Source organism: Tachyglossus aculeatus, chromosome 7 (assembly GCF_015852505.1).
Source record: "Tachyglossus aculeatus isolate mTacAcu1 chromosome 7, mTacAcu1.pri, whole genome shotgun sequence".
Taxonomy (NCBI): Eukaryota; Metazoa; Chordata; class Mammalia; order Monotremata; family Tachyglossidae; genus Tachyglossus; species Tachyglossus aculeatus.
This window is the reverse complement of record NC_052072.1, coordinates 19,490,321-19,508,397: the sequence shown is the minus strand read 5'-3', so window position 1 is coordinate 19,508,397 and position 18,077 is coordinate 19,490,321. Positions and strand designations below refer to the sequence as shown.

The 18,077-nt window shown below is 53.6% G+C and overlaps 1 protein-coding gene across 1 annotated transcript in view; it reads right to left on the bottom strand.

Annotated features, from left to right (window-relative positions):
* The window catches only part of ZNF76 (zinc finger protein 76), a 36,720-nt gene that overhangs the window by 1,054 nt on the left and 17,589 nt on the right, over window positions 1–18,077 (bottom strand). The window contains exons 4-13 of the mRNA XM_038749004.1: window positions 14,491–14,568; window positions 13,909–14,177; window positions 11,376–11,447; window positions 11,049–11,153; window positions 10,884–10,959; window positions 10,573–10,698; window positions 9,591–9,770; window positions 9,272–9,502; window positions 7,791–7,891; window positions 234–347 (exon numbers count right to left, since the gene is read on the bottom strand). Coding sequence (XP_038604932.1) covers window positions 234–347; window positions 7,791–7,891; window positions 9,272–9,502; window positions 9,591–9,770; window positions 10,573–10,698; window positions 10,884–10,959; window positions 11,049–11,153; window positions 11,376–11,447; window positions 13,909–14,177; window positions 14,491–14,568 — 1,352 coding nt within the window. The remainder of the gene's footprint in view (window positions 1–233; window positions 348–7,790; window positions 7,892–9,271; window positions 9,503–9,590; window positions 9,771–10,572; window positions 10,699–10,883; window positions 10,960–11,048; window positions 11,154–11,375; window positions 11,448–13,908; window positions 14,178–14,490; window positions 14,569–18,077) is intronic.

Here is an 18,077-nt window from a genome sequence, read left to right as displayed (position 1 = left end):
AGGGGGAGACAGACAACAACACGAAGCAGTAGACAGGCGTCAACAGCATCAAATATTACTTGGGCCCGGGAGGGACGGGGACGATGGGGCAGGCGACTGGAGAGAGACAGGGTCACGAGACCTGGACCCAAGAAGGGGGAGCAGACAGACGGGTGCCAAGCAGGCACCAGGGACTCCCCAATCCACACCCCATGGTAACCCCTTCGCCTGCTCCTCCCCCCCGCCCCACGTACCTGCACAGCTATGTGAGTACCGTTGGCTGTGGCCAGCAGAGCCACTTGTTGATGATGGAGAGAAGCCACGGCTGAATCCTCAGACACCATGGCTCCGGTGGTGATGATGGCGACCTAAACCGGGGAGCAGTGATAGGGGTACTAGGAGTAGGATTTATTACGTTCCTACTTGGAAATAGGAGGCCGGGCTGGGGTCTTTGCCCCGCGTCCCTGCCAAGACCACTTCCCCCCCAAGCCCTGGCCGGGGCACGGAGGAAGAGCCCGTTGTTGGGTAGGGACCGTCTCTATATGCCGCCGACTTGTACTTCCCAAGCGCTTAGTCCAGTGCTCTGCACACAGTAAGCGCTCAATAAATACGACATTCCTCTCCTCCTCCCCATCCCCCCGTCCTACCTCCTTCCCCTCCCCACAGCACCTGTATATGTTTGTACAGATTTATTACTCTATTTTACTTGTACATATTTACTATTTTATTTACTTTGTTAATGATGTGCATATAGCTAGAATTCTATTTGTTCTGATGATTTTGACACCTGTCCACATGCTTTGTTTTGTTGTCTGTCTCCCCCTTCTAGACTGTGAGCCCGTTGCTGGGTAGGGACCGTGTCTATACGTTGCCGACTTGTACTTCCCAGGCGCTTAGTCCAGTGCTCTGCACACAGTAAGCGCTCAATAAATACGATTCAATGAATGAATGGAGCAAGAGAAGCAGCATGGGCTAATGGATAGAGCAAGGGCCCGGGAGCCAGAAGGTCCAGGGTTTCGGTCTCGGTTCTGCCACGTGTCTATAAGTCATTTCATTCATTCATTCAATTGTATTTATTGAGAGCTTCCTGTGTGCAAAGCACTGGACTAACTTCTCTGCGCCTCAGTTACCTCATCTGTAAAGTGGGGATTAAGACTGTGAACCCCATGTGGGACAGGGACTGTGTCCAACCTGTATAGCTTGTATCTACCCCAGCACTTAGAGCAGTGCCTGGTGCATAGTAAGCGGTTAATACCACAATAATTGTTATGATTATTATCATCAGGGGGCTAAGAGCATGTGAGGGGCAATTCCTGGACTGAGCAGGGTCCATCCAAGCCCATGGCTGCCCTCCTAGACATCCATCTTTATGCCCGTCACGCCACCCTAACTTCCCGGCTGGGTGTCTTCGTCCCTTTGGAGTCTCTGACCCTCTCCCCATCCCGCTAAACGTGCCACAATGTGGGGGGGCCAGAGCCCAGGAGTTCCATCCTCTGACCCTCAGGACCCCCAAGACTCACCTCCTACTATTTATTCTTGTCCTTCCCAAGGGCTTAGTACACTGCTCTGCACACAGTAAGCGCTCAATAAATACAATTGAATGAATGGCTATAATTCTATTGATTCTGACGATTGTGACCCCTGTCTCCACGTTTTGTTTTGTCGTCTGTCTCCCCCTTCTAGACTGTGAGCCCGTTGTTGGGTAGGGACCGTCTCTATTTGTTGCCGACTTGGACTTCCCAAGCGCTTAGTCCAGTGCTCTGCACACAGTAAGCGCTCAATAAATACGATAGAATGAATGAAAGGTAACAGCGGGAGCAGGGATGGGAAGAGACCAGATTGGGTGGGGGGCAGAGCAGTGGGGGAAGGCAAGGCAGGATGAGACAGGCTGTGGTCAGAAAGCTTGGTGCCTGGCTCCTCCGCTCCCTCCTCCCTCCCCGCCACTCTGTGATGATGATGATGATGATGATGGCATTTATTAAGCGCTTACTATGTGCAAAGCACTGTTCTAAGTGCTGGGGAGGTTTTAAGGTGATCAGTTTGTCCCATGGGGGGCTCACAGTCCTAATCCCCATTTTACAGATGAGGTAACTGAGGCCCAGAGAAGTGAAGTGACTTGCCCAAAGTCACACAGCTGACAATTGGTGGAGCTGGAGTTTGAACCCATGACCTCTGACTCCAAATAATAATAATAATAATAATGTTGGTATTTGTTAAGCGCTTACTATGTGCAAAGCACTGTTCTAAGCGCTGGGGAGGTTACAAGGTGATCAGGTTGTCCCACGTGGGGCTCACAGTCTTAATCCCCATTTTCCAGATGAGGGAACTGAGGCCCAGAGAAGTGAAGTGACTTGCCCGAAGTCACACAGCTGACAATTGGTGGAGCTGGAGTTTGAACCCATGACCTCTGACTCCAAATAATAATAATAATAATAATAATAATAATAATAATAATAATAATAATAATAATGTTGGTATTTGTTAAGTGCTTACTATGTGCAAAGCACTGTTCTAAGTGCTGGGGAGGTTACAAGGTGATCAGGTTGTCCCATGGGGGGCTCACAGTCCTCATCCCCATTTTACAGATGAGGAAACTGAGGCCCAGAGAAGTGAAGTGACTTGCCCAAAGTCACACAGCTGACAATTGGCGGAGCTGGGGTTTGAACCCATGACCTCTGACTCCAAAGCCCGGGCTCTTTCCACTGAGCCACACTGCTTCTCTGTGGTACATCTTCTAGACTGTGAGCCCACTGCTGGGTAAGGACCGTCTCTATATGTTGCCAACTTGGACTTCCCAAGCGCTTAGTACAGTGCTCTGCACACAGTAAGCGCTCAATAAATACGATTGAATGAATGAGAGGGCGGGCCTGGGCACCCGTTGGCTGGCGGGCGCCGTCAGCAGCTCCCGGAGTGGCAGGGGATGAGCTGGAGCCGTGGTCTGAACCTCCGGGCGGCCCCAAGCTGGGGCCAGTCTGGTCCATTCGCACACTTCTGGCCGTCCCTCCTTGCTCACCAAGCTCCTGGCTCCCTCCCACCCTGGTACCACCACCGGCCAGGGATCACCATATGCCGCTCCCCCAGCCCCCCGCGACCCAGAGATGAGGCCAAACTGCTGGTAAACCCAAGTTCCCTTTTGCCAGAGGGCGGAGGGAATCTGTTGCTCCTCACCCTGGGCTTCAAGGCTGTCCATCCATCCCCTCGCCCCCTCCTACCTCACCTCCCTTCTCTCCTTCTCCAGCCCAGCCCGCACCCTCCGCTCCTCCACCGCTGATCTCCTCACTGTACCTCGCTCTCGCCTGTCCCGCCATCGACCCCCGGCCCACGTCATCCCCCTGGCCTGGAATGCCCTCCCTCTGCCCATCCTCCAAGCTAGCTCTCTTCCTCCCTTCAAGGCCCTGCTGAGAGCTCACCTCCTCCAGGAGGCCTTCCCAGACTGTTCCCCTTCCTTCCTCTCCCCCTCGTCCCCCTCTCCATCCCCCCATCTTACCTCCCTCCCTTCCCCACAGCACCTGTATATATGACATATGTTTGTACATATTTTTTTACTCTAATTTATTTGTACATATCTATTCTATTTATTTTATTTTGTTAGTATGTTTGGTCTCTGTCTCCCCCTTTTAGACTGTGAGCCCACTGTCGGGTAGGGACTGTCTCTATATGTTGCCAATTTGTACTTCCCAAGCGCTTAGTACAGTGCTCTGCACATAGTAAGCGCTCAATAAATACGATTGATGATGATGATGATGATGTTGGGTAGGGACCGTCTCTATCTGTTGCCGACTTGGACTTCCCAAGCGCTTAGTCCAGTGCTCTGCACACAGTCAGCGCTCAATAAATACGACTGAATGAATGAAAGGTAACAGCGGGAGCAGGGATGGGAAGAGACCAGACTGGGTGGGGGGGCAGAGCAGTGGGGGAACTCACCCAAGCTGCCTTCGACCCACTGCGCCTCCCCCTCCAGAGTCACTTCCTCCTCTCTCTCCCCCAGCCACTCCCCTAGTCCAGGCTGGGGCCTCAACTATAATAATAATAGTGGCGCTTATTAAGCACTTACTATGTGCAAAGCGCTGGGGAGGTTACAAGGTGATCAGGTTGTCCCACGGGGGGCTCACAGTCTTCATCCCCGTTTTCCAGATGAGAGAACTGAGGCCCAGAGAGGTGAAGTGACTTGCCCAAAGGCACACAGCTGACAAGTGGCGGAGCCTGGATTTGAACCCGTGACCTCTGACTCCGAAGCCCGGGCTCTTTCCACTGAGCCACGCAACTTCTTTAATGGTGGGCTTCTCCTCTGCCCTCGCAGGGCCACCCACCCGTCCTCCAGCCCCCCCTGCCCCGGCCATTCCCCAGCCCATCACGCAAGCAAGTCACAGTTAAGCGCTCAATAAATACGATTGATGAAGTCACAGCCTTTGGACACCCCTGCCCCCTAGCTATGCCACCCTCTTGGATGTGTGAGCCCACTCTTCTAGACTGTGAGCCCACTGTTGGGTAGGGACCGTCTCTATATGTTGCCAACTTGGACTTCCCAAGCGCTTAGTACAGTGCTCTGCACACAGTAAGCGTTCAATAAATACGATTGAATGAATGAATGAATGTTACCCTGCCCCTTGAAGCGCCCTCCTCCATCAGAACCCCAGCGTTGGCTCAGTGGAAAGAGCCCGGGCTTGGCAGTCAGAGGTCGTGGGTTCTAATCCCGGCTCTGCCACTCATCAGCTTGGGCAAGTCACCTCACTTCTCTGGGCCTCAGTGACCTCATCTGGAAAATGGGGATGAAGACTGAGAGCCCCACGTGGGACAACCTGATTGCCTTGTATCTACTCCAGCGTTTAGGACGGTGTTTGGCACATAGTAATAATAATGTCATCATCAATCGTATTTATTGAGCGCTTACTGTGTGCAGAGCACTGTACTAAGCGCTTGGGAAGTACAAGTTGGCAACATATAGAGACAGTCCCTACCCAACAGTGGGCTCACTGTCTAAAAGGGGGAGACAGAGAACAAAACCAAACATACTACCTAAATAAAATAAATAGAATAGATATGTACAAGTAAAATAGAGTAACAAATATGTACAAACATATATACATATATATATAATAATAATAATGATGATGGCATTTATTAAACGCTTACTATGTGCAGAGCACTGTTCTAAGCGCTGGGGAGGTTACAAGGTGATCAGGTTGTCCCACGGGGGGCTCACAGTCTTAATCCCCATTTTACAGATGAGGTAACTGAGGCACCGAGAAGTGACTGGCCCAAAGTCACACAGCTAATTGGCAGAGGTGGGATTTGAACCCATGACCTGCGACTCCAAAGCCCGGGCTCTTTCCCCTAAGCCACGCTGCTTCTCTAGGCGCTTAGTTAGCTTAGTAAGCGCTCAACAAATACCAACATTATTATCATTATTACTATCTCTTTCAGGAAGCCAGCCTCTGATGTCTCCCACGCTCCTCTGCCTAGTCATCATCAACCATCATCAATTGTATTTATTGAGCGCTTACTATGTGCAGAGCACTGTACTAAGCACTTGGGAAGTACAAATTGGCAACATATAGAGACGGTCCCTACCCAACAGTGGGCTCACAGTCTAAAAGACCAGTGTGCCTAGCCTAGCCTAGCCTAGCCTAGTGTGACTTTTACCTTTCACTGATGCGCCCGCGTGTGTTTGTACCTTAATCTACGCGATCTTTGGACACTTGATATTCTCCTCATCCCCCACCCCCCAGCCCTTATATACAGATCTTTAAATCATATATTGTCAATTCCTTATTCACATTAATGTCCGTCTCCCCCTCTAGACTGTAAGCTTGCTACGGGTAGGGAACACGTCTGCTAATTCTGTTGCAGAGGCCTTTCCCAAAGCGCTTACTACCATACTACCTCCTTCCCTTCCCGACAGCACCTGTATATATGTATATATGTTTGTACATATTTATTACTCTATTTATTTTACTTGTACATACCTATTCTATTTATTTTATTTTGTTAGTATGTTTGGTTTTGTTCTCTGTCTCCCCCTTTTAGACTGTGAGCCCACTGTTGGGTAGGGACTGTCTCTATGTGTTGCCAATTTGTACTTCCCAAGTGTTTAGTACAGTGCTCTGCACACAGTAAGCGCTCAATAAATACGATTGATGATGATGATACTCTGCACACAGTAAGCGCTCAATAAATACGACTGATTGGTTAGACTGTCAATCCCTACGGGGCAGGGACTGGATCTTCTTTGTGTGTCCGCACCCCAGAATGTCGGTCTCTAAAGGGCTGGGACTGGACCTGTGTGTGCGTCTGGCGGGGTGGGGTGGCAGGGACTAAACCTTCTTGTGTGAATTTTTGTGAGCACGCACACCCCTCCTCAGACGGTCAAGCCCCTAGAGAAGCAGCGTGGCTCAGTGGAAAGAGCCCGGGCTTTGGAGTCAGAGGTCATGGGATCGAATCCCGGCTCCGCCACATTCAATCGTATTTATTGAGCGCTTACTGTGTGCAGAGCACTGTATTAAGTGCTTACACAGCGCTTACACTGTAATAATAATGTTGGTATTTGTTAAGCGCTTACTATGCGCAAAGCACTGTTCTAAGCGCTGGGGTTGATACAAGGTAATCAGGTTGTCCCACATGGGGCTCACAGTCTTCATCCCCATTTTGCAGATGAGGGAACTGAGGCCGAGAGAAGTGAAGTGACTTGCCCAAAGTCACCCAGCTGACAAGTGGCGGAGCCGGCATTTGAACCCACCACCTCTTGACTCCAAAGCCCGTGCTCTTTCCACTGAGCCACGCTGCTTCTCTGTACTAAGCGCAAGGTCACACATGTCTGCTGTGTGACCTTGGGCAAGTCACCTCACTTCTCTGAGCCTCAGTTACCTCACCTGGAAAATGAGGATTAAGACTGTGAGCCCCCCGTGGGGCAACTTGATCCCGCTGTATCCCCCCCAGCGCTTTGAACAGTGCTTTGCACATAGTAAGCGCTTAACAAATGCCATCATTATTATTAGTATTATAAGAGAGCAGGGACTGGACCCCTTCTTCCCAGTCAATCAATCAATCAATCGTATTTATTGAGCGCTTACTGTGTGCAGAGCACTGTACTAAGCGCTTGGGAAGTCCAAGTTGGCAACAAGTCCCTCCCTCCAGTGTCCAGGACAATGTCCCCGTCGCTGTAACGTCCCCGAGCACAGGGTCACAGCCCCTGAAGGGTGGGGGACGGGACCTCCAGTCGTCCGGTCTTCTCCCCCAGCAGCAGGACAGAGCGCCTAGGGTCACCCACTGGCGTGCGCTCCCATGACCCCGGGCCGTCCCCCGCGGTCAGGGCCCAGGATTTCTCTGCCCTGCTGCCTCTCTTGCCAGCTCATCATCATCATCATCACCAATCGTACTGATTGAGCGCTTACTGTGTGCAGAGCACTGTACTAAGCGCTTGGGAAGTCCAAGTTGGCAACATATAGAGACAGTCCCTACCCAACAGTGGGCTCACAGTCTAAAAGGGGGAGACGGAGAACAAAACCAAACATGCTAACAAAATAAAATAAATAGAATAGCTATGTACAAGTAAAATAGAGTAACAAATATGTACAAACATATATACATATATGCAGGTGCAGTGGGGAAAGGAAGGAGGTAAGATGCGGGGGGATGGAGAGGGGGACGAGGGGGAGAGATCATCACACAGTCGGGGGACTTACTGAATTTCCCAAGACCCTGGGGAGGGGGGAAGAGGGTCGGAGAGCACGCATGGGTTCCGGCCGCAGGTCTCTGCTCTGAGGGAGGAGGGCAGAGGAAGGAGGGACCCGGAGAGCGAGGGGAGTGGGTACCTGCTGCGCCCCGTCCTGAGTTATCAAGGCCACCTGGGGACCCTCCACGGACTCCGTCACCACGGCCACCTGCGCCTGGACGCTGCCCTCGTCCTTCACCCCTGGCGGGAAAGGGAGACTCGCTTTAGCCACTGATGCTGCCGACTGAGTGGGGACGGGGGCGGGCAGAGACCCAGAGCCAGGGTCACTGGCCTCCCCCTGGGTTCCTGTCCAGGTTGGAGGAGGCTTCCGGCCCCATCTGGATGCGCGTCAATCGGCCTGGCTGATTGAGAAGCAGCGTGGCTCAGTGGAAAGAGCCCGGGCTTGGGAGTCAGAGGCCAGGGGTTCAGATCCCGGCTCTGCCAACTGTCAGCTGGGTGACTCTGGGCAAGTCGCTTCACTTCTCTGGGCCTAAGTGACCTCATCTGTAAAAGGGGGATGAAGACTGTGAGCCCCGGGTGGGACAACCTGATCACCTTGTAACCTCCCCAGCGCTTAGAACAGTGCTTTGCACATAGTAAGCGCTTCATAAGTGCCATTATTATTATTATTATTATTATTCAGTGTGTGGGTCAGTTGATGGGTCTGCCAGTCCACCTGTCAGTCTTCAAGGTCTGATCACCTTGTAACCTCCCCAGCACTTAGAATTGTGCTTGGCACATAGTAAGCGCTTCATAAATGCCATTATTATTATTATTATTATCATTCAGTGTGTGGGTCAGTTGATGGATCTGCCAGTCCACCTGTCAGTCTTCAGGGTCTGATCACCTTGTAAACTCCCCAGCACTTAGAACTGTGCTTGGCACATAGTAAGCGCTTCATAAATGCCATTATTATTATTATTCAGTGTGTGGGTCAGTTGATGGATCTGCCAGTCCACCTGTCAGTCTGTCAGTCTTCAAGGTCTGATCACCTTGTAAGCTCCCCAGCGCTTAGAACTGTGCTTGGCACATAGGAAGCGCTTCATAAATGCCATCATTATTATTATTATTATTCAGAGTGTGGGTCAGTTGATGGATCTGCCAGTCCATCTGTCAGTCTGTCAGTCTACAAGGTCTGATCACCTTGTAAGCTCCCCAGCGCTTAGAACTGTGCTTGGCACATAGGAAGCGCTTCATAAATGCCATTATTATTATTATTATTATTCAGTGTGTGGGTCAGTTGACGGATCTGCCAGTCCGTCTGTCAGTCTACAAGGTCTGATCACCTTGTAAGCTCCCCAGTGCTTAGAACTGTGCTTGGCACATAGTAAGCGCTTCATAAATGCCATTATTATTATTCTCTGGATCCCAAGGGGAAGGTCCCCACCCATCGCCCCGGGGTCTCAGACTGGAAGCTTCTTGTGGGCAGGGAACGGGTCTACCGGCTCTGTTGCGGTGTACGCTCAAGCGCTCGGCACGGTGCTCCGCACGCGGCGAGGGCTCGGTAAACACCGCCGAGGGGTTGAGTCGAGGAGAAAGAAAGGAGAGGGGCCCACGGAGGAGGGGAGCCCTCGCCCTCACCCTCCAGCTGCTGCTCATACAGGGCCTGCTCACTCTCCTCGGTGGCCTCCAGCTCGCCGTGGGCGCTGCGCTTGTGCATGGCCAGGGTGGACGTCTGCCGGTACGTCTTGCCGCAGCTGCTGCAGGTGTAGGGCTTGCAGTGCGTGTGCACCACGTGGTGCTTGTACAGGCTGGAGTACTCGGTGAAGCGCTTCCCGCAGCCCGGCACGGTGCACACGTAGGGCTTCTCTCCTGGGGGAGGTCGGGGCGGGGTGAGCGGAAGGAGCGGGCGGGCGGGCGGGCGGGCAGGCGGGGGACGGGGCTCCCCGGGGCGGCCCACCTGTGTGGATGCGCATGTGGTTCTTGTAGTTGGTGGCGCTGGTGAAGCCCCGGGCGCAGCCGGGCTCCGGGCACAGGTAGGGCCGCTCGCCGGTGTGCGTGCGCACGTGGACCTTGCGGATGTTGGACGTGGTGAAGCTGCGGCCGCAGCCCTCGAACGGGCAGCGGAACGGACGCTCGCCTGGGAGAGCGGGGGGCGGGAGCCGGCGCGGGAGGGTCAGGCGGGGGCCGCGGCGGGATCGGACCCCCGTTCGCACCGTGGCCGCCCGGCCGAGCCCACGGCGGGCAGAGCTGCCTCTAAGCTGCCCAGAGAGACTGGATTCTGCTTCCTGGCACCTCCCCGCTGCCCCCCACACAGCCTCGAGGGGCCCTGACGATGGGGTCCGGCTGACTACGCCTGTCCACGTGATTGGTTTTGTTGGCCGTCACCCCCTACCACTGCTACTAATAATAACGATGGTATTTGTTAAGCGCTTACTATATGCAAAGCACCGTTCTAAGCGCTTGGGGAGGTTACAAGGTGATCAGGTTTTCCCACGGGGGGCTCACAGTTTTAATCCCCATTTTCCAGGTGAGGGAACTGAGGCCCAGAGAAGTGAAGTGACTTGCCCGAAGTCACTCAGCTGACAGTGTGAACCCAGGACCTCTGACGCCAAAGCCCGTGCTCTTTCCACTGAGCCACGCTGCTGGACTGTGAGCCCGCTGTCGGGCAGGGGCCGTCTCTAGATGGTGCCGACTTGTACTTCCCAAGCGCTTGGTACAGTGCTCTGCACACAGTAAGCGCTCAATAAATACGATAGAATGAATGAATGAATGCTGGGTCCAGGGAGCAGGGTGGTTGTGTGTGGGCCCGGGGGAAGGGGTGTCCAGGTGGGGCCGGGCTTGGCAAGGGGGTGTCATGTGGGGCACACGTGTGTATGTGCTGGGGGTGGGGAGAGGCTTGGCTACGTGAGGGTCCTGGCGAGGGGCGGAGGAAACGGCACCGGTGTGCGTGCGGATGTGTTTCTGCAGGTCCCCGGACGTCTTGAAGGCCTTGCTGCAGAGCTCTTCCGGGCACTTGTACGGCTTCTCCCCGGTGTGCGTCCGCATGTGGCTCTTCAGTCCATAGCCTGGGGAAGGGGTCATGCGGGGAGGGGGCTCAGCCCGCCCCCCGAGACCCCCCCGGAGCCCTCCGGGATTGGGGAGGATTGGTGGGGGCGATCCCGGAAGCCCCGGCCGTGCGGGTCCCCCCCGTCCTCCCCCGCCCGCCCCTTCCGACGGCGCCGCGGGAGGACGGGTCTCCCCCGCGCTCTACCTGTGGCGAAGGCCTTTCCGCAGCTGGGGAAAGTACACCTGTAGGGGCGGTCCCCGGTGTGGGCTCGCAGGTGGACCTGGAGGGACCACGGGCGGAGAGAGTGATGGGCCGGGGTGGGGGGCGGGCGGGGGCGGGGCCGGCGGGGAGGGACCGCGGCGGGCTTACCTTGAGGTGATGGGCGGTGGTGTAGAGGCGGCCGCACCCCTTATACCCGCAGCAGAAGGCCCTCTGTCCCCGGGCGATGGGGGACGGTGGCCGGATGTGCAGGAACTGCGGAGGAGAGTTCAGCCACCCGCTGGCTCTCCCCCCACAACCCTGGAGGCTCCTAAGGGTCGGGAGACCGGCTGGCGAGGCCCAGGGTGGGGCAGGGGAAGGGGTAAGGGCAGGGGCAAGGCTGGGAGACCCAGCCAGAGGGGAAAACAGGGGCCGGGGGGCAGGGAACGGGCGGCCAGGGAGGGCATCGAGCAGTCCGGGTCCTTCCTGGGCACGCACCTGGGGTACGACGCCACTGGAAACTTCGGCCTTCAAGTGGGTGGGCACGCTGTCTTCCCCTCCGTCGCAGCTCTGCAGGGACCCGAGTTTCAGCTGGTCCCTACCTCTCCCCCCGGACTGGGTCCTGGGCCTTCAGCGCTTAGAACAGTGCTTGGCACATCGAAGTGCTTAACACATCCCATCGTTATTATCCCCACTCCCTTTCTGTTCCCCAGGATCTGGGCCCCCTGCTACTCCTGGTAGCAGCGTGGAAACAGCAGGGCCTAACGGACAGCGCTCAGGCCTAGGAGTCAGAATCCCCGCTCCTCCACGTGTCTGCTGTGTGACCTCGGGCGAGTCACTTCACCTTTCTGCGCCTCAGTTACCTCATCTGTAAAATGGGGATTAAGACTCCGAGCCCCATGTGGGACGGGGACTGCGTCCGACCCGATTTGCTTGGGTTCACCCCAGCGCTTAGTCCAGTGCCTGGCACGTAGTAAGCGCTTAAATACCATAATTATTATTAACATTATTCATTCATTCATTCAGTCGTATTTATTGAGTGCTTACTGTGTGCAGAGCACTGTACTAAGCGCTTGGGAAGTACAAGTTGGCAACATATAGAGACAGTCCCTACCCAACAATGGGCTCACAGTCTAGAAGGGGGAGACAGAGAACAAAACATACTAATAAAATAAAATAAGTAGAATAAATACGTATTATTATTATTATTATTATTATTAATGTGTGCAAGCTTGGGGATGGGCGTGAGGCTGTCGGCAACACCATACTGGGTGAGACCCACGTCCTTCCAGCTCAAAATTCGGTCTCCAGCAGTGGCACCAAAGTCAATTAACTGAGGGACACTTGGGGAATGTGGTGGTAATTTAGGGACACTTGGGGAATGTGGTGGTAATTGAACCAGGAGGTTGGGCATCGGGGAGTTGGCCCCTCACATCCCTAACTTTTCTAAGAACCTACGGCAAACCTCTCCTCCTCGAATTTACCCACACCTTCCTTGAACCTCAGACTGCCGCCTGCTAGCACGGACAGCTAGCATTCCCTCCTTGCCACCTGCTGTGAGCTGGATTGGAATCCAGCACCTCGAGCTTCAGTGGGGGATCCCTGGTGAGCCCCAGTTGTGAGTCTGCCCTATCCACACCCTTCAGGATCTCGCTGACTTGAAGCAAGCTCCTCTCCGACTTGCTTTTCCAGGTCGGCGGGGCCTCGCTGTGTCCCTGGAATCTCTCCCTCTCATTTATTCATTCACTCATATTTATTGAGCGCTTCCTGTGCGCAGAGCACTGTACTAAGCGCTTGGGAAGTACAAGTTGGCAACATAGAGAGACGGTCCCTACCCAACAGTGGGCTCACTCCGGCCCCTCCTTGCTCCTCACCCCGAACCCCTGGTTTGGGCCCCTCTAGGCTCCTCTCAATCAATCAATCAATCAATCTTATTTCTTGAGCGCTTACTGTGTGCAGAGCACTGTACTAAGCGCTTGGGAAGTACAAGTTGGCAACATAGAGAGACGGTCCCTACCCAACCGTGGGCTCACAGCCCCTTCCTTCCTCTCCCCCTCGTCCCCCTCTCCATCCCCCCATCTTACCTCCCTCCCTTCCCCACAGCACCTGTATATATGTATATGTTTGTACATATTTTTTACTCTATTTATTTATTTATTTATTTATTTGTACATATCTATTCTATTTATTTTATTTTGTTAGTATGTTTGGTTTTGTTCTCTGTCTCCCCCTTTTAGACTGTGAGCCCACTGTTGGGTAGGGACTGTCTCTATATGTTGCCAATTTGTACTTCCCAAGCGCTTAGTACAGTGCTCTGCACATAGTAAGTGCTCAATAAATACGATTGATGATGATGATGATGATAGAAGGGGGAGACAGGAGCACATCGTCCTAGTGAGACCTTTCGGAGGTGCGCCCACCAGAACTACCAGCGGCACACCGGGTGCGGAGGCACCTAGGTTTACACGGTAAGTCTCAAATGTAGTCCCCGGCGCTTAGTACACGGTAAGTCTTAAACGTAGTCCCCCGGCGCTTAGTACAGTGCCCGGAATATAGTCAGCACTTTACAAATATCCCGGTGATTCATCTAATTATAACTGCAGTCCTCTGGTCTGGAAGTGGGCAGGGAATGAGCAGCAGCGTGGGTGGGGCTCAGCGGAAAGAGCCTGGGCTTGGGCGTCAGAGGTTGTGGGTTCTAATCCCGGCTCTGCCACTTCTCAGCTCTGTGACTTTGGGCAAGCCACTTAACTTCTCTGTGCCTCAGTTCCCTCGTCTGTCAAATGGAGATGAAGATTGTGAGCCCCACGTGGGACAACCTTGATTACCTTGTATCCCCTCAGTGCTTAGGACAGTGCTCGGCACATAGTAAGCGCTGAACAAATACCAACGTTACTATTATTATTATTATGTCTTCCAACTCTGTTGTACCGTACTCTCCCAAGCATGCGGTACAGTGCTTGGCATATAGTAAGCGCTTAACAAATACCACCGACAGAACAGAGCAGACGGCGCAGTGGGCCCCTCCGCTCACCTTGCTGGCATACTGCTCCAGGGCGGCCACTGTGTCCACGCTGAAGGAGGCTTCCTCCGCCTCCCCCTCTGGTTCCTCCTCCTCCTCCTCCTCCTCTTCGTCCTCCTCCTCTTCCTCCTCCGCAGGCAGCTCCCCCAGCTGCGCGCCGGCCTCCACCTGCACGGTCAGCCCTGGGCTCTCCAAGGGTGGCGGCGGCCCGGGGTGGTGGATGTAGGCCGTGGAGCCGTCCTCCAGCTGGACGGCCTCCAGGGCCCCTGGGTCGAAGCCCTCTGGGAGGGAGGTCCGTCATTAGCCCGGCGGGCGCGAGGATGGGCAACGGGGTCCCCACCGCCCTGGCCCAGGGACGCCGTTTTGGGGCAAAGGGGTGCGTGCGGAGCGGGGGGTGGTCCCGGAGAGCTGGGCGGAGGTCGGGGGCTAGCAGTGCCGTCACGACAACTTGGGACCCGTGGCCTTGGGAAGGTGGTCCGCCAGGGTCCCCCCCACCCCTCTCCGGGTGGGCTGCGTGGTGCCCACTACAGCACAGGCTCAGAGCGGAGGCTCAGAGTGGCTGCCAGCGCCCAGGGGCCCCTCCGGGGCGGGCACCTTTGGGGGTTCGGTGGATGTAGGCCACGGTGCCATCCTCTAGCTGCACAGGCTGACCGTCCTCGAAGGCGAGAAACTCTGAGGAGGAGAGAGACGGAGACGGAGTCACAACCCCTGAGCACAGAGAAATGAAGTGACTTGCCTAAGGTCACACGGCAGGCAAGCGGTGGAGATGGGATTAGGACCGACGACCTTCTGACTCCCAGCAGGCCTGGGCTCTTCCCACTAAGCCGTGCTCCTTCGGTGAGCGTCTCCTCTAGGCGCGCTGGCCGGGCGGGGCGGGACCGGTGACAGTGCTCGGCAACAACGGCGGTTCTCGGCGGTTGCGGGGCCCTGGCCATGGCAGCGGCCTCCCTCTTCCGCGATGTCCCGCAGGCTCAGCCCGTTCTGCTCTTTAAACTCACCGCCAATTTCCGGGGGGGCTCGGACCCCAGCAAGGTCAATCTGGGGGTGGGAGCCCAGTCCAGCCCACGAACTCCGCTCCTCTGCCACCGCTCACCTCCTCACCGGGCCTCGTTCTCGCCTGTCCCGCCGTCGACCCCCGGCCCACATCCTTCCCCTGGCCCCTTCCTTCCTCTCCCCCTCGTTCCCCTCTCCATCCCCCCCATCTTATCTCCTTCCCTTCCCCACAGCACCTGTATATATGTATATATGTTTGTACATATTTATTACTCTATTTATTTATTTTATTTGTACATATCTATTCTATTCATTTTATTTTGTTAGTATGTTTGGTTTTGTTCTCTGTCTCCCCCTTTTAGACTGTGAGCCCACTGTTGGGTAGGGACTGTCTCTATATGTTGTCAATTTGTACTTCCCAAGCGCTTAGTACAGTGCTCTGCACATAGTAAGCGCTCAATAAATACGATTGATGATGATGATGATGATGGTCCGGAATGCCCTCCCTCCTCACATCCGCCAAACTAGCTCTCTTCCCCCCTTCAAAGCCCTACTGAGAGCTCACCTCCTCCAGGAGGCCTTCCCAACCTGAGCCCCCCTTTTCCTCTGCTCCTCCTCCCCTCCCCATCTCCCCGACTCCCTCTCTCTGCTCTACCCCCTTCTGTGCCCCACAGCACTTGTGACTATTTGTACATATTTATTATTCTGTTTCTTAATGACGTGTGTATATCTACAACCCTATTTTGATGTTACTGATGTTATTGTTTTGTTGTCTGTCTCCCCCTTCTAGACTGTGAGCCCGTTGTTGGTAGGGATTGTCTCTATCTGTTGCCGAATTATACTTTCCAAGCACTTAGTACAGTGCTGTGCACATAGTAAGCGCTCAATAAATACAATTGAACGAATGAATGAACCACCCCGACACATCAACCCTGCACCCCCTCCCAACCCTCCCGATTGATATCACACAGCCCTCAGTCGCACTCTGAAAACTAGCCGGCTGCAACCCCTTCCCAACTCCCCACCAGCTCTACCCCCGCCCATGGCCCCCTGAGGGATGGGGACCCTGATACCTTCCCGTGTTTCCCACCACTTAGTACAGCGTTCTGCACATAGTAAGTGCTTAATAACTTTATAACTACTAGGTCACTGGCTCTTCCCCATAGAGTCACATCCCCACCCCCATCAAATCCCTCCCTCTCCCAATGGCTTGGCCTAGGGCATCATCATCATCATCATCATCAATCGTATTTATTGAGCGCTTACTATGTGCGGAGCACTGTACTAAGCGCTTGGGAAGTACAAATTGGCAACATATAGAGACAGTCCCTACCCAACAGTGGGCTCACAGTCTAAAAGGGGAAGAAAGAGAACAAAACCAAACATACTAACAAAATAAAATAAATAGAATAGATATGTACAAGTAAAATAAATAAGGGCAGTGGCAGATTGTTCACTAGTCCCTAAAGGGGAAGGGCAAGTATAATAATCATGGCATATATTAAGCGCTTACTATGTGCAAAGCACTGTACTAAGCGCTGGGGAGGTTACAAGGTGAGCAGGTTGTCCCATGGGGGACTCACAGTCTTAATCCCCATTTTACAGATGAGGTAACTGAGGCCCAGAAAAGTTAAGTGACTTGCCCAAAGTCACCCAGCTGACAAGTGGCGGAGCCGGGATTTGAACCCATTACCTCTGACTCCAAAGCCGCGCTGCTTCTCATTCATTCAATCGTATTTATTGAGCGCTTACTGTGTGCAGACCACTGTACTAAGCACTTGGGAAGTCCTTAGAGAAGCAGCGTGGCTCAGTGGAAAGAGCCCGGGCTTTGGAGTCAGAGGTCAAGGGTTCAAATCCCAGTTCTGCCAATTGTCAGCTGTGTGACTTTGGGAAAGTCACTTCACTTCTCTGGGTCTCAGTTCCCTCATCTGTAAAATGGGGATTAAGACTGTGAGCCCCCCTTGGGACAACCTGATCACCTTGTAACCTCCCCAGCGCTTAGAACAGTGCTTTGCACATAGTAAGCGCTTAATAAATGCTATTATTATTATTATTATTATTATTAGAAGGGGGAGACAGACGACAAAAGAAAATATGTAGACAGGTGTCAAAATCACAAAGTCTTGTGCACCTGTCCTCACTGATCCAGGGATTAATCGGCTCCTGTCATACAAGGAATCCTGCCACATTGTTTACTAAGTGCTTTACAAATACCATAAGAAAAAGAGTATTTAAAACGCACAACTATTATTTTTTATGAGCCCCACCAGGCACATATACACAGTCAATCAATCGTATTTATTGAGTGCTTACTGTGTGCAGAGCACTGTACTAAGTGCTTGGGAGAGTACGATAGAACATTGGCACTCTACCAACCACCTGAGCTCACACTGCAACACAGAGAACCTGCAGGACGTGGCACATAATAATAATAATGATGGCATTTATTTAAGCGCTTACTATGTGCAAAGCACTGTTCTAAGCACCGGGGAGGTTACGAGGTGATCAGGTTGTCCCACGGGGGGCTCACAGTCTTCATCTCCATTTTACAGAGGTAACTGAGGCACAGAGCAGTGACTTGCCCAAAGTCACACAGCTGGCAATTGGTGGAGCCGGGATTTGAACCCATGGCCTCTGACTCCAAAGCCCGGGCTCTTTCCACTGAGCCACGCTGCTTCCGGTGGGCCCCTAAGGGGTATCCCAGAGGACAGATGACCCCCGCTCATCTCCTGCCCCCCGCTGCGGCCTTCCAGGGGGGTCGTCCATCCAGCCTGACTCATACCTCAGCGCAGGGCTTTGCACACAGTAAGCGCTCAATAAATACGATTGAGTGAATGAATCCCTGACCCTTCACCCCACACCTACCCGCCACATCGGCTTGCACACAGTAAGCACTCAATAAATACGACTGAATGAATAATCCCCATTTTACAGATGAGGGCACTGAGGCCCAGAGAAGTGAAGTGACATGCCCCAAGCCACACAGCTGATCCGCGCCTGGCACATAGTAAGCGCTTACTGGGTACAACCTGATTTGCTTGTATCCACCCCAGTGCTTAGTAATAATAATAATAATAATAATGGCATTTATTAAGTGCTTACTATGTGCAAAGCACTGCTCTAAGCGCTGGGGAGGTTACAAGGTGATCAGGTTGTCCCACGTGGGGCTCACAGTATTAATCCTAGAC